Genomic DNA, 16,214 nt, shown 5'->3' with positions numbered 1-16,214 from the left:
GTTTCAATCCATTCCTATTACTGCAGGCCTTTGTAAACAGTCCCTCTGCAGCCTTCTTGTAGCCCCCTTCAGGTACTGGAAGACCTCTCTTAGGTGTTAAGCCTGGAGCCTTCTCTTCTCCAGGCTGAACACCCCCAGCTCCCTCAGCCTGTCCTCATAGCAGAGGTGCTCCAACCCCCTGATCATCTGTGTGGCCTTCCTCTGGACCTGCTCCATCAGGTCCATGTCCTTCCTGTACTGAGGGCTCCGTCAGCAAAACCTTATGGGGAATACAGCAGAGAAGAAAAGTTTTGAAGCTGACATCTGTTCTTTTTTGCAGGTATATGATGATGGAAAATACGTCTATGTAGTAACAGAACTTATGAAGGGAGGAGAACTGCTGGATAAAATTCTTAGGCAAAAATTTTTCTCAGAAAGAGAAGCCAGTGCAGTGCTGTTCACAATAACCAAAACAGTTGAATACCTCCATGCACAAGGGGTAAGTTTTCATCCTGCTCCAAATGCTTACAAATGGTAATGTTGTTCTCCTTCAGAAGTAGAAACTCTCATCTCGTTATGTCCTTCTCTGTGGCAATTAAGTAGAGTTTTTTGGTAACCTAATTACACTGCAGCAGGGATCTGTGTTGAAATAATAAAATCAGTGATGTTTGCTATTCCCATTTCAGTACAGATTGCTAATGGGAATTAGTTCCTTTCATTAAAATCAGCAGTGGAACATAACAGATTGTAGGCTTCTGACTTACCGAAACATGTTCTGCGGAAGCAGTTTTATATTGGTATTTCTGTGTAACTGCCTGAAGTCAAATAAGAAAGGTACCTACAAGACAGGCTGCACCTTGCCAGGCTGGACAGATGGGTGGAGTCCAACAGGGTGGCATTCAACAAGCCCAAGTGCCAGGGGCTGCACTTTGGCCACAACAATCCCATGCAGAGCTACAGGCTGGGGTCAGAGTGGCTGGAGAGCAGCCAGGCTGAAAGGGACCTGGGGGTGCCGATTGACAGTAGGCTGAACATGAGCCAGCAGTGTGGCCAGGAGGCCAAGAAGGCCAATGGTATCCTGGCCTGCATCAGGATCAGTGTGGCCAGCAGGAGCAGGGAAGTCATTCTGCCCTGTACTCAGCACTGGTTAGGCCACACCTTGAGTCCTGTGCCCAGTTCTGGGCTTCTCAATTCAAGAAGGATATTGAGACATTTGAACATGTCCAGAGAAGGGCAACAGGGCTGGGGAGAGGTCTGGGCTGTGAGGAGGGGCCGAGGGAGCTGGGGGTGTTCAGGCTGGAGAAAAGGAGGCTGAGGGAGACCTCCTTGCTCTCTACAGCTACCTGAAGAGAGCTTGGAGTGAGGAGAGGGCAGCCTCTGCTCCTTGCTGGCAGGCAACAGGACCAGAGGAAATGGTTTCAAGCTACAGCAGGGGAGGTTCAGGCTGGATGTTAGGAAATATTTCTGCACTGGAAGGGTTCTCAAATGCTGCTTGAGACTGCTAAGCAAAACCATATTGCTGAAAATACCTCAAGTGTCCTGCATGTTGATTTTGCTCTTTTCTGTTGCTCTAAATTAAAATTGCTCTTTCTGTGGAAGGTACCAATACAATCTAAGCAAGCTGAACATCTTGATGAAGTTCACCTTCATACAGGAGGATATTTGATTTCTTGTTCTTTGACATAACATTTTGATTGCTTAGGAATCAGCATTTGGATCTGCACTAGACTTACACTTCTCTTCCTCCCACTTGAGAACTGCTTCCCCATCTTCCAAAAATAAGTACAAGAAACAGACTGCCAAATCCCCAGCTCTGTGCTGCTTCCGTTGCCCACCTCTGCCTTTCCACCCCTTTTAGGATCTGTTTAGGGGGGAAAAAAAAAAAAGAAAGGAAAAAAGCCAACTTTTAGTCTGGAGAGAAGAGGGGAGGGGGTCTGAGAGGGGATCTAATGAATGTCTATAAATATCTGAGGGCTGGCTTGTCAGGAAGGAAGGGAAAGCCTCTGCTCACTCCTACCCTGTGGTAGGACAAGGGGCAGTGGATGGAAACTACAGCACAGGAAGTTCCACCTCAACATGAGGAAGAACTTCTTTACTGTAAGGGCCCCAGAGCACTGGAACAGGGTCTCCAGAGAGGTTGTGGAGTCTCCTTCTCTGGAGACTTTCCAGCCCTGTCTGGATGTGTTCCTGTGTGACCTGTGCTGGATTCTATGGTCCTGCTCTGGCAGGGGCATTGGACTCGATCTCCGGAGGTCTGTTCTGACCCCTAACATCCTGTGAGCCTGAAAACAGCACTAACCACCACTACAATAAAAAAATGTAGGTGTTTTTTTCCTTCTGACTCTTGGAGCAGTGAAAGATGTTTCACTTGTTGCTCAGATAAAAAAGATTCTAATTACAACCACCAAAAAATGAGGCCTATGGGAGCCAGGTCTCATACACTGACATCTCAAGCCAGGATGTTTCCATTAACAGCTGCTGTTCCAACTTGATTTCTTTACTATCATTTGTGTATTTCAGCTTACAAGGTGCTTCTTTCCATAGTTTGAAGCATTTCTTTTGTTAAATCTGAAAACTGCAGAGTCCTTGCATGCTGAAAGTGGGACAGAGAGGTTGTGGAGTCTCCTTCTCTGGAGACATTCCAAACCTGCCTGGATGTGTTCCTGTGTGACCTGCTCTAGGAGCGCCTGGTCTGGCAGGGGGGTTGGACTGGATGATCTACAGAGGTCCCTTCCAACCTCTCACATTCTGTGGTTCTGTAAAAAAACCCCTGCTAAACTGACTTTCTGTGGTAAATGGCTTTACAATCTGCAGGCACTGCAGTATTATACTTCTTGGTCTTAGGTTGCTTTCTGGGAGAGTGGACAGAGCTTCTGAGATCTCATTCTAATGTAATTGCCTTCTCCAAATAATTCACCATTCAGATGTAGCCATGAAAAGCTGTTTCCTGTTAATCAAATACACAGAACAATCAGGCAGATAGAGGCTTTCATAGCAAGTATTTAAACATTTGAAAGCAGACATGTAGATCCACTCTCTTCTCTTACAGCCTTTAAAGTCAGCAAAGACTCCAAAGACCTCAGGCTCATTTCTCTTATGAAGGAAACGTAACAGGTCATCAGGTTTTAAAGGCTGTCCTTGTGCATTCCAGGTTTTTTTAAGCCTCAAGCTATGTTATAGCTTCAATTGAGGTCAGATTCATTCTGCTAGAACTTTAACAGCTTCTACAGTTAAGCATTTTTGCATCCCAAGCCCCAGCAAAACAGCTGCTTGGGAACCAGCACAAGTGTTCCACCACCCTCATGGTAAAGAACTTGTTCCTAACATCCAATCTCAATGTACTATGCTCTTATTTCCAACCATTGCCCCTTGTCCTGTCATTGCAGGCCTTTGTAAACAGTCCCTCTGCAGCTTTCTTGTAGCCCCCTTCACGTACTGGAAAGCCAGTACTATGCCAGTACTATGCCTCCTTGGAGCCTTCTCCAGGCCGAACAACCCCAGCTCCCTCAGCCTGTCTTTGTAGCAGAGGTGCTCCAGCCCCCTGATCATCTTGCTAGAACTGTATTAATATGCCTTCCTAATCAAGCCTTCAGTGTTTGCACTGAGATTAATTGAGATGATCTGAATTAAGAGAATGCACTCTAGAGGGTTACTGAGCAGGTACTGTGGTGTGGTTCTGTAGCACAGTAGCACATCAGCAGCTGTGGAGCTCTGCGACTCCTTTAGGTGTTACAAGGCAAAGAGTCTGATTTAAAGAGTCTTGCAGTAATGCAAGTTGAAGTAGGAAATACCTGTTAGGGGATTGAGTCAGTCATCAGCAAATTTGCAGATGACACCAAGTTAGGAGCAGATGTTGGTCAGTTAGAGGGCAGAAGGGCTCTGCAGAGGGACCTCAACTGACTGGACAGATGGGCAGAGTCCAATGGGACGGCATTCAACAAGTCCAAGTGCCGGGTGCTGCACTTTGGCCACAACAACCCCATGCAGAGCTACAGGCTGGGGTCAGAGTGGCTGGAGAGCTCCCAAACCGAGAGGGACTTGGGGGTGCTGATTGACAGCCACCTAAACATGAGCCAGCAGTGTGGCCAGGTGGCCAAGAAGGCCAATGGCATCCTGGCCTGCCTTAGGAATAGTGTGGCCAGCAGGAGCAGGGAAGTCATTGTGCCCTGTACTCTGCACTGGTTAGGCCACACCTTGAGTACTGTGTCCAGTTCTGGGCCCCTCAGTTTAAGAAGGACATTGAGACACTTGAACGTATCCAGAGAAGGGCAACAAGGCTGGTGAGAGGCCTTGAGCACAGCCCTGTGAGGAGAGGCTGAGGGAGCTGGGATTGTTTAGCCTGGAGAAGAGGAGGCCCAGGGGTGACCTCATTGCCCTCTACAACTACCTGAAAGGTGGTTGTGGCCAGGAAGGGGTTGGTCTCTTCTCCCAGGCAACCAGCACCAGAACAAGGGGATACAGTCTCAAGCTGTGCCAGGGGAGGTTTAGACTCGAGGTGAGGAGAAAGTTCTTCACTGAGCGAGTTGTTCGTCATTGGAATGTGCTGCCCAGGGAGGTGGTGGAGTCACCGTCCCTGGAGGTGTTCAAGAGGGGATTGGATGTGGCACTTGGTGCCATGGTCTAGTCATGAGGTCTGTGGAGACAGGTTGGACTCAATGATCCTCGAGATCTCTTCCAACCTTGGTGATACTGTGATAGAACAAGACAGCTGGAACTGCCTTTTCAAATCTATTAGGGAAAAGAGGGGTATCTGGAGGGAGCTTTAGTGTTAAGACTTTCCAGAGGGAGAAGTGTAGTAGTCAGGACACCACTGACCACCAGAAAACTAGGGACTGATTGCTGATGGGAGACTTGAAATTAAGTAACAAACTGATAATTATAAAGCCCTTTGTATTTCTCTTTCTTTTTTTTTCCAGGTTGTTCACAGGGACCTGAAGCCTAGCAATATTCTTTATGTTGACGAATCTGGGAACCCAGAATCAATTAGAATTTGTGACTTTGGCTTTGCAAAACAGCTCCGAGCAGAAAACGGCCTCCTGATGACTCCATGTTACACAGCAAATTTTGTTGCACCAGAGGTAAGCACCTAGGACATTTTATCGGCCTCAGTTTATTTGGATGGGGTCTTATTTTGCTTCCCAGAGATTTGTTTCCTTCTTGTTACACAAGTGAAATCACTTTGTGAACACTGCAAGTGTGAAATCTCACTAACTGTGACATGAATCAAAGCATTTGCTAAAGCATATGTAAATACATTTGTCCCCCTCCCAGGTTTTAAAGAGACAAGGTTATGATGCTGCATGTGACATCTGGAGCCTTGGGGTTCTGCTTTACACCATGCTTACTGGGTAAGGAGAATTTTACTTTGCTTTGCTGGAGATTAGCCACTCAATATAAACAAAAAGGACATCACAGGATGTTAGGGGTTGGAAGGGGACCCCAAAGATCATCGAGTCCAACACCCCTGCCAGAGCAGGAGCACCTGGGGCAGGTCACACAGGAACACATCCAGGCAGGTTTGGAATGTCTCCAGAAAGGAGACTCCACAACCTCTCTGGGCAGCCTGCTCCAGGCTTCTGACAGTGAAAAAAGTTTTCCCTTCTGTTGCCCTGGCATTTCCTGGCTTGCAGCCAGTGCCCCTTGTCCTGTCCTTGGACATCACTGAGCAGAGCCTCCTCATGTTGAGGTCGAACCTCATGTGCTGCAGTTTATATCCAATGCCCCTTGTCCTATCCCAGGCTGCAACTGAGCAGAGCCTGTCCCCTCCCTCCTGAACCCAGCCGTCAGATATTTATAAACATAGGCTGTAAGTGTTAATAAACATAGGCTCACTGCTGAAGAGGTTTCTATCAAGGCACTGATTACAGAATCACAGAATCAAACAAGTTGGAAAGACTTCAGAGATCAAGTCCAACCTATTACCTAACACCTCCTGACAACTAAACCATGGCTCCAGGTGCCACATCCAATCCTTTTTTGAACACCTCCAGGGATGGTGACTCTACCACCTCCCTGGGCAGCACATTCCAATGGTCAATTACTCTTTCTGGGAAGAACTTTCTCCTCACCTCCAGCTTAAACTTGCCCTGGCACAGATTAACCTCATCTTTGGTAGAATACAAGGGACTGATCTGAAAAATCCTTAGCACTGGTTAGGCCACACCTCGAGTCCTGTGTCCAGTTCTGGGCCCCTCAGTTTAGGAAAGATATTGAGCTGCTGGAAGGTGTCCAGAGAAGGGCAACAAAGCTGGGGAGGGGTCTGCAGCACAGCCCTGTGAGGAGAGGCTGAGGGAGCTGGGGTTGCTTAGCCTGGAGAAGAGGAGGCTCAGGGGAGACCTTCTTGCTGTCTACAACTCCCTGAAGGGAGGTTGTAGCCAGGTGGGGGTTGGTCTCTTCTCCCAGCCAACCAGCACCAGAACAAGAGGACACAGTCTCAAGTTGCACCAGGGGAGGTTCAGGCTGGATGTTAGGAAGAAGTTCTTCATAGAAAGAGAGATTGGCCATGGGAATGTGCTGCCCAGGGAGGTGGTGGAGTCACCATCCCTGGAGGTGTTTACGAAGAGCCTGGCTGCGGCACTTGGTGCCATGGTTTAGTTGATTAGATGGTGTTGGGTGATAGGTTGGACTTGATCTCAAAAGTCTTTTCCAGCCTGGTTAATTCCATTCTATTCCATTACATTCTTACATCTAATTTATTTTAGGTGCTCAATTTGTGTTTTATGGTGATTTAAGAGTAAGGATTGAGTGTTTTGTGTGGAAATCAGGTGATTAGGCAGCATATATCTTGAAGAAAATAGACTTGCAATGCACTGAAGCATGACTGTGTGTAAAACTCAGCCACGGGATGGTTTGAATGATGTAGTTAGGGTACAGTAAGTGGAAGAGAAGTGCATGTGTGTATGCAACAGAAATGAATTGGATAAGAGGGGAAAAATAATAAATTCTACTGGAATTTCACAAGCTGAAATGATCAAACTATTTCTGCTGCACCTGCCAAACATACTTTTTTTTATGATGGATTATTTAGATTGCCACTTGGGTTAAGCGGCATTTCAGCAGGTGACACACATTTGGTTTTAAATGCCTCTCTCTTTTTGGTTGTGGATGTTCTGGTAGCAGCAAGAATGCTTATGGGGAAGCAAGGAAAATGGCTGCCCCTTCCTTCCTCCAGTATCAAACCAGCATTTGTTCTTTTGCAGGCTCCTTGTGAAGTCTTCGCATCTCATTTTAGGACAGATTGTTTTATTACCTGATTATAACACATGAAGGCTTAAGGAATCCTTTGTGTATTTCATTGAACACCAGTACTGCTATAGGAAAAACCTGATTTTCAGACCTGATACAGAAGGAACACCCCCAGCAGAACCATTTCTGTAGTCAGTGCTCTGTGCTTTCATGTGTTGTTCATTTCTTTTTTACACCTATTTGCCTCTCTGTTGGCTCTAATTGTGTTGAACTCACTGAATGTTCTGATCAGCTGTAGAACAACTGTGTGAAGTTCTTAACAATGGAAAATTTGTTTTGTTGAATAGCTACACTCCTTTTGCAAATGGTCCTGATGACACTCCAGAGGAGATTCTGGCCCGGATAGGTAGTGGAAAGTTCTCTCTCAGTGGTGGTTACTGGAACACTGTTTCAGATACAGCTAAGGCAAGTATATTTGCTTTGTCCTTTGGGAGATGAGAAATAAACTGCAGTATAACATGTTGTTTATCATGTGTAGATCATATTTGATTAGGGAAGTTCACAGGCTCACAGGATGTTAGGGGTTGGAAGGGATCTCTAAAGATCGAGTCCAACCCCACTGCCAGAGCAGGGCCGTAGAATCCAGCACAGGTCACACAGGAACACATCCAGACAGGGCTGGAAAGTCTTCAAAGGAGAGTCCACAATCTCCACCCATTGTTACTTTAAAATACCAATTTGATCCTTTATATGCCTGACTTCATTGGATACCTTCCTGTTGTGTTGCCCAACATCCATTAAATCACATAATTCGAAGACAGTGTTAGCATTGCTGGGCAGTTTTCCAGCTTCTTTCAAACTGACTTTATGAACATATTTTTGTGGCACTATAGAATGCTTGAGACTTAAACTATAATCTGAAGTTTTACAATGTCATAGAATTGTCAGGGCTGGATGGGACCTCAGGGATCATCCAGTTCCAACCCCCCTGCCATGGGCAGGGACACCTCACACTGCAGCACGTTGCCCAGAGCCACATCCAGCCTAGCCTTAAAAACTTTCAGGGATGAGGCTTCCACCACCTCCCTGGGCAACCTGTTACAGTGTCTCACCACCGTCATTGTGAAGAACTTCTTCCTAATGTCTAATCTAAATCTCCTCTTCTCCACCTTGGATCCATTCCCCCCAGTCCTATCACTCCCTGACACCCTCAAAAGTCCCTCCCCAGCTTTCTTGTAGACTCCTGCAGATACTGGAAGGCCACAATTAGGTCTCCTTGGAGCCTTCTCTTCTCCAAACTGAACAACCCCAACTCTCTCAGCCCACCCTCATAGCAGAGGTGCTCCTGCCCTTTGCTCATCCTTGTGGCCCTTTTCTGGACACATTTGCTGCTATTTGCCTTGACTCTTTGTATACTATTGACAGGACCTCGTTTCAAAAATGCTTCATGTTGACCCACATCAAAGATTGACTGCAGCCCAAGTTCTTAGTCACCCCTGGATAGTTCACTGTGACCAGCTGCCTCAATACCAGCTGAACAGGCAGGATGCTCCCCATTTGGTGAAGGTAAGTAGGAATTTGCTTAGCATGCAATTCAGATAAAATTAGTGCAAACAAAAGGATTTAAACTAAAAGTTTCTGCAGCATAGGGTTCCTCTGAATACCACTGAAAAGTTGTTGTTATGACTGGGAGTTGCACTACCCCAGGAAGTGAACTTGTCATAATTAAGCGGGTTTTGTAAGAACCCACTTGTGGAGAGCAAATCTAAGGCTTTTGCACAAGGCTTTAATTTTCTTGGGTCTGGAATTTACTGAACTGACACTGGGAGGCTTAACCTGCCTGAAGAAACCAGCAGAGAAGAAACCATCCTTCTGAGCGAAAAATGTTGTTGGGTCATAATAGCGGAGATGAAAAACAGTTTGGCTGATTTCATGCTTTCAGAAGAGGTTAACTCAACTGTTAGTGGATCAAAACCCCAACCCCCTAGTATACTTCATGATCACAGGGTAAGCTAAAAACAAGTCCAGAGGTAGTGTTAATCAATATGGGATGGCACTGTTCTGCTCCTTGTCTGGGACACAATCTGCTTTTTCCCTTTGAAGAAGCAGAGAGAAATCATTTCTCTGTATTCCTGCAGTCCTACATCCAAGACTCTCTAGCAGGCAACATAAAAGGGATCTGAGGACTATAATCAACACTCTGAGCCAAGCTGTTAGAAATTCCTCATATCCAAAAACACGAGTGGAAAGAGGGGGAAGTTCTGATCCCACAGCTCACAGCTTTCTAACTTGGTAATTTAGTAAAGTAAATAAATAAATGTTCATCTGAAGAATAATATGGGTGGGTTTTGAAGGCATTTTGGTGAAAACTGAAATGGCTGTAAAAGTTATAAGCAGAGACAGCTTACCAGTAGGATTTTGTTCCCCAACTGTCTCATAAAGCATGGAGAGAGAACTTCATTTAGCAATCTATGTAATACACAACCACAGAATGTTAGGGGTTGGAAGGGGCTTCAAACTACCATCCAGTCCAACCCCCCCTGCCAGAGCAGGAGCACCTAGAACAGATCACACAAGAACACATCCAGGCAGGTTTTGACCTACAACCTCTCTGGGCAGCCTGCTGCAGGCCTCTGGCACCCTCTCAGGGAAAAAGTTTTTCCTTCTGTTCCCGTGGAACCTCTTCTGCTCCAGCTGCCACCCAGTGCCCCTTGTCCTGTCCTTGGACATCCCTGAGCAGAGCCTGGCTCCGTCCTCCAACATTGCTCTTCCCATCTTTAAAAATGTGAATGAGGAGGAGATTTCACAATCTCATAGCTTCTTGGTATGGCTTTCTAAGCAAAGTAGAATTCCTTTCGATGGATCTAAGAAGGATTTAGTATCCTGAAAACCACTCACTCCTCACAATGCTGGCATTTGAACAAGACAGTAGTATGTTTGTGTGTAGGGGATGGAAGCAGACTGGAAGTTAAAACTCCTTCAGAAGCTGTGGCATTCAGTGCTGTGTGGTCTCAGGTGTATGTCCCATCAGTCACAACCTCGTCTCATTCCCTTCTGCCCCACAGGGTGCAATGGCAGCCACTTACTCTGCTTTGAATCGTAATCAGTCCCCAGTTCTGGAGCCTGTTGGCCGCTCGACCCTCGCTCAGAGGAGAGGCATAAAAAAAATCACCTCAACAGCCCTGTGAAGTGACCTCAAGCAGATGATTTGGTACCGTGGTCTAAGATGATAGCACAAACCATGGCGACAGGTAGCACATATCTGACAGATACCTGCAAGCACACTCTGTCCCAGCTGGTACCTCTAATGCTGCTGCTGCTGCTTTCATCTATCCTCGCTTTCAACCGTTGATGGCAAGTTACTGATCTCCCTGGAGCTTCAGACGGGGTGACAAGTGGAAACACAACTCAAAACCATCACCTTCACCACTGAGTAAAGCAGAAGAGTTACCAATGCCACCTCTGCCCAAAACTACACTGAATCAAGCACTCTGCACCACATAGCATTATTTTTATAAGGAATATTATGATGGTTTGTTTGGGTTTTTTTTTTCCTCCCCCAAAGTACTCTTTGTTACCTGTAGAGATGGACAGTTTATGTTAAGCACTTAGCTTCAACAACCTGTTTATATTAGCACTATATACATACATTTTGTGCCATCCAACAGTTGGTTTGTTGTTTGGGAGGGGGAGAGGTTTGTATGGTTTATTTTTTGTAAGCAGTTTCCCAAAGCAGGACATTTCTGTGCTGGTTTCCTTTGATGTATTACCTGCCTTGTTTGACTTAGATAGTATTCATCCCTGACACAATTAAGTCTGATTAAACAGTTCACCTGGCTTAATCAGGATTGCTAGACAGCTCTTAAGAGAAGCCTGACTGTTAAACAGCTATTGAATGTAATACTATGAGTATATTATTTCTTCTTGCTGTCTCTCTTCTACCTTTCCAGGGGGTTGGTTATTTTTTTGGGGTGGGTTTTTTCCTGGCACTGCATGTCATGTTATGAAAATCAGGATGCTGTTTCTAGCAGTCAAAATTTCAGCAGAGGATCTCTCACCATACCATAGGGTCATACAACCCAGAGAAAAGATCATCTGCTCCATATTTCACTCCTGTCTTTTGTTTCCCCCTCCCTTTTTTGTTCTTGGTTTGTTTTATTCTCTCCCATCTAATCTCTGGACTCAGGAATCACTGCTAAATACTTGCTGAGGGAGGACATTTCTAGATTGTTTATTATTATAATCCATTGTTAATATTTTGTTTCCTCTCTGTCCTGTGACTCTTGTTTAAGCTGCAAAGGATTTTGTTCGGTGAATGTTGGCATTCTGAAAGACAGGCACCACTGAGGAGAAAGCAAAACATTTTGTCCACCAATAAGCAGAAGCCTGCAGAAGAATGGGTTCCAACTGCATTCCCTGTGGCTGCAGAACTGAGGGAATCTAACCTTCTGTCAGGTGCTTACTAATCATTTAAATTGAAATCCAAAGCAAGATGAGAATCATCCAGATCTGTCAGGAGTTAGAAAAGGCTCCTCATTGTTTTCCTGGCAAATTCTGTTGTCCCAGTCAGGTGAGACAAAGCTTTTCAGAGTGAGTTTCCTCACTTTTTTACCCAGATGGAAGCAAGTTTTAATGAGGATGTGTAAGACTCATTTTAAATGCTAACACAAACTTGCAGTCCTCTTGGCCTCTCAGCACCTGAAGTAACTAAAGGTGCATTTCGATGGCTAGTCTTGAAAGGTTAAACTGCCCACATCAGAAGGTGCACTGGAATGTGCCTGAATTCAGTGAGTGTCCCACTCCACCAACATGATATCCTGCATCAACTCATTCCAGGTGTGAAAGTGGCTGTTGGGAACTCCAGCTTTAATAAATATGGATGTGGGTGAGCAGCTCTATGTGAACCATTCACTTTACAAACCAAAAGGTGCAATTCTGTGTTTTGTGTGAGGATGTGTTTTTCTTGATCATCTAGGGCTGTTCAGTTCCTTTTATGGTGATGAATTTGCTCCTCAGAGGTTCGTTGGAAGGGAGAATCATCTTCAGGGTGCCACAGACGTGCTCCAAACGAATGGGAGCTTGCTCCCTCTGCCACAAGTTTTTCCAAGTTCCTTAGGAAAGCTTCCTTAGACTTCCAGAGCATGCCCTTAAAAACCTGCTAAATATAATTGTTAAGGAATTGGATTCATGAACACACCAGTCTCAGGAATCTGAACACACAGCCCTTCCAATGAGCACCTTTCCCTTCCAGAAAATGTATTTCCAGCTCTGTGGGCAGCTGTGGGGCAAAACCTAGAGACCATACCTCGTGGAGAGGTTCAGTGTCTTAATCCAAAGAGTGTCATCTCTAGGCAAGAAGTAAGGTGTGGAGCTGATGCTGTTGAAATGAAGGGAATGCAGGACTTGCTAGGCTGGCAACAAGAACATGTCAGTTCAGGAAGGGATCTCTCCTGTGTTCTCAGTATGTCTGGCAAAGGACAGACCAAAAGGAAGCGTGAAGCTGCTTCACTGCTGGCACTGTTCACAGGAAAATGAATACAGAAGTACTAGAAGTAAGTTTTATTTTAGCCGTAGATTGTGGCCATCAAGCTCAAGGGTCATTGGCCAAAGAATGAAGCCAAGTTAACTCCTACATTTTGTGTGTCTGCATTTGGAGTCAGCTGTTTAGACTTTACAGGTGCTGCTACAGGGCAGCATAGGATGAACCTTTTATATGCTCCTAAAGCAGGGTGGTCCAGCACTGTTGAAGTCTAGATCCACTCTGAAGTTCCTTCCTAGCCCAAGGTACAAGAGGCCTCTCTAGGCAAGGAGGTGTATTTCACAGGCTAGACCTTGGGTTTCTGTACCTTACCTCCTCTCCCAGATCCATGTTCACAACTTCCATGTTTATTTTCATGGGGTTGCAGCTGTTAGAAGAAATCCCTGTAATGCTGCTCTGAATGCCAGCAGCTTGCTAGGAGGATGTGAGTAGATCTGACACTGTGCATTGATTGCTGGGCTGGTGCTTGGGCTGCAAAACTTTACAGGTGACTCCAGGATGCAGAGTCACAGAGGACAGAGAAAGAGAACTCCAGACACAAGTGAAGTTTCTATATGTAGGCAGTGGTTTAATATTTGGTAGCGTGGAATCACCACTTCCTGTGCTTGAGAGAACAGAGGGAGAGCATGGCTGCAATACTCATTTAATGCCATCCCTACCCAGTAAGGGCAAAATGCTTTCCTCCTACTCACTATAACATTGACTTGAACTCCTAAGAAGTTTTTTCAAGACAGTATTTAAACAATTTTTTCCCCCCCACTAAAGAGTCAAGGGCATAAGAAGAGAGATTTCCATGTCTGGGATTCTTTGTGTGTGTGTGTTTTGCTTTTGTAAATGTGGTGTACCAACTAAAGCTGTGCTTTTCTATCCTCAGAAGGGAAGGATTCAAAGTATTGCTGGTCCTTAGCAAGCAGCCATGGTTTAACAGCTGAACTTTCACCTATGGAAGCGATGTAAATGATTTAGCTTTACCTTGATACTCTTGACTTAATCAAAGGGAAGGTGTACTTACCAGGGATGTAATTATTTTGCAACATAGTTGGGGGGGGTGGGGGGTGGGAGGGGTGGGGCTGAAGCCTCCTTCAAAAAGGTTTTTAAAAAAAGGACAAAAAAAAAATAATCACAGATAAAATATTTTTCTACAGTTCTCTACAATCCTACTTTCTACTAGTTTTTCTCAGCATGGCATGTGAGTGAGTCTTAAGGTACTGTTCCAGGCAACCAGCGGGCACCGTACCTTGTTCTAGACCGTTACAAAGGGCATCTGTTAGATGCTGGGCACTGCTGTCATAGAACTGAAAATGCTAGTAATAAAAAAATAATGGAGAAGAAAAAAAAGTAATAAAAATCAGTTGTACTGAATACTTTCAAATGATTTGTTTTATTCAGAGCCTGAGCTAGGAAACCGTGTTCCAATCATGCTGTCAATGTGTAATGAGAACTGTTCCGGCTGTAACGAGGAACAGGCGCCTGGGAAGATGTCACTGCTTGTACTCCTGTCCGAAGGGGCAGGTTTTGTAGTCTTCAAAAGAAATTGAGATTTCTACTATGAATAAACTTTCCAACATCTTAAAAGCCTGGGGTTTTTTTCTGGTTAATGATTTGTTCTGGCCCGTTCTAGCAGTGTGGGGTTTGGTCGGCAGTAACGCTCGGCTGCGTTTGCAGTGTTCATTTGCAGCCGGGCTTTGCAGGGCTCACGTTTGCATTTGCAAAGCACACTCAGGTCACAGCAGCCCCTGCCTGACCAAGAGCAGGTCTAGGGAGGTTCTTCTCCCCCTCTACTCTGCCCTGCTGAGACCAAACCTGGAATACTGTGTCCAGTTTTGGGCTCTCCAATTCAAGAGAGAGGAGACCTGCTGGAGAGAGTCCAGAGGAGAGCCAGGAGGATGATTAGGGGACTTGAGCATCTCCCCTGTGAAGAGACACTGGGGCTGTTTAGTCTGGAGAAGAGAAGGCTGAGAGGGGATCTGCTCAATGTCTATCAATATCTGAGGGGTGGGTGTCAAGTGGAGGGGGCCAAGCTCTTTTGTGTGGTGCATGGTAATAAGCCAAGGAACAATGGGTACAAACTTGAACAGAAAAGGTTTCTGCTCAACACGAGGAGAAAGTTCTTTACAGTGAGGGTGACAGAGCCCTGGAGCAGGCTGCCCAGAGAGGTTGTGGAGTCTCCTTCTCTGAAGACTTTGCAAACCCACCTGGATGCATTCCTGTGCAGACAACCCTGGGTGCTCCTGCTTAGGCAGGGGAGTTGGACTGGAGGATCTCTGGAGGTCCCTTCCAACCTCTAATGTACTTTACCAAGGAGCATTTCCAGCCAACAAGTGTTTGGCAGTTACAATGTCACTATAGTACAGGCCTTGAGCCAGGTCACTGTTAGGTAACTAAGGAGAAACACTTGGGTTCAGTAGATGTTCCAGACCAAATCTATGACACAGCAAGACCACAGTACAAGAACATTTTATGTTTACACCCTGTGAAGCTTCTCTTTGGTTGTGAAGTGCATCTTAGTCAGAGAGGCTGCTACATAATACTTGCAATTACTGCATTCCCCTTTCTGAATGTGGCAAACAAGAGGCACTGTGGATAATGAATGAACCTTTACACATCTGGAAAACGAGAATAGGTGGCTAAGTCTTACATGAACGACATGAACCATGTTTCAGCAGCTCACACAACTTAGAACCTTGGAAAAGAAATTCTTTTGAGCCTTGAATCCTGGAAGCAAGGGAAGGTTAAAAAATTGCAAAGTCTACATGAAGTTACAGGAAGGGTGATAGAGAATGCACGAGGAATGCACCCAGAGGTGTTGCTCAGTGGCTAAAGAAAGCTGCAAGAGGACGTGAAGAGAGGTTTGTAACAAGCAAAACAGCACAACAGAAAGCAAGGGGGAGGAGAGAGGACAGCGTTATCCCCATCTACCCGTACAAGGGTTTATCCTGCCCGTCTGAAAACGTTTTAAAAGGAGTTGTCGAGTAAACTCGAGCAACCAGATCTAGTGGACGGTGTCCCTGCCCCTGGCAGGGGGCTTGGAACTTGATCTTTAAGGTCCTTTCCAACCCAAACCAGGCTATGAATCTATGGTCTGTGAGCCCTGGTACGCTCCGGAAAGGAAAAAGGGGAGGCGATATAACGTGGGCTCCTGATGCTACTACCTTCCTTTAGCTGAGGGAAGGTACATGCATACCCCATGGCCACCCTCCCGCCCGTAACTGTTTACCACCAGCGTTTGAAACGTTTCTCCTTCCCGAGAGGTGCGAGATTTCCCCCAGGCTCGTTTGTCGCCCACCTTCTGGTCCGCCGTGCAAAGGTGCGAGATCTTTTCCTTTAAATCCACCACAGAAAGTCCTCGCAGTCCCCAGGAACTGCAGATGCCGGGCCCCATGCCCAGTGCGGGGGATGAGTGGCGGCTACAGGCGAGGAGCGAGCCGTCGGCAGCCGTCGGGGTGCAGCGCGGCGCCGGCCAGCCTGTCTGTGGCTGCCGCGGACTTCCGCGGCGGCGTTTCCGCGGCTC

General features: G+C 46.1%; 1 protein-coding gene across 2 annotated transcripts in view; it reads left to right on the top strand.

The window, feature by feature from the left end:
- The window catches only part of RPS6KA3 (ribosomal protein S6 kinase A3), an 85,959-nt gene extending 75,477 nt beyond the window's left edge, over window positions 1-10,482 (top strand). For both annotated transcript variants that reach the window (XM_054165856.1, XM_054165855.1), the window contains exons 17-22: window positions 320-478; window positions 4,896-5,057; window positions 5,251-5,327; window positions 7,512-7,629; window positions 8,590-8,730; window positions 10,230-10,482. In XM_054165856.1, coding sequence (XP_054021831.1) covers window positions 320-478; window positions 4,896-5,057; window positions 5,251-5,327; window positions 7,512-7,629; window positions 8,590-8,730; window positions 10,230-10,352 — 780 coding nt within the window. In that variant the 3' untranslated portion in view covers window positions 10,353-10,482. The remainder of the gene's footprint in view (window positions 1-319; window positions 479-4,895; window positions 5,058-5,250; window positions 5,328-7,511; window positions 7,630-8,589; window positions 8,731-10,229) is intronic.
- The last annotated feature ends 5,732 nt before the right edge of the window (window positions 10,483-16,214 follow it).

The sequence above is a fragment of the Dryobates pubescens genome, chromosome 12 (assembly GCF_014839835.1).
Source record: "Dryobates pubescens isolate bDryPub1 chromosome 12, bDryPub1.pri, whole genome shotgun sequence".
Taxonomy (NCBI): Eukaryota; Metazoa; Chordata; class Aves; order Piciformes; family Picidae; genus Dryobates; species Dryobates pubescens.
Note: the sequence above shows the minus strand (reverse complement) of the source record. Positions and strands in the feature narration are given on the sequence as shown.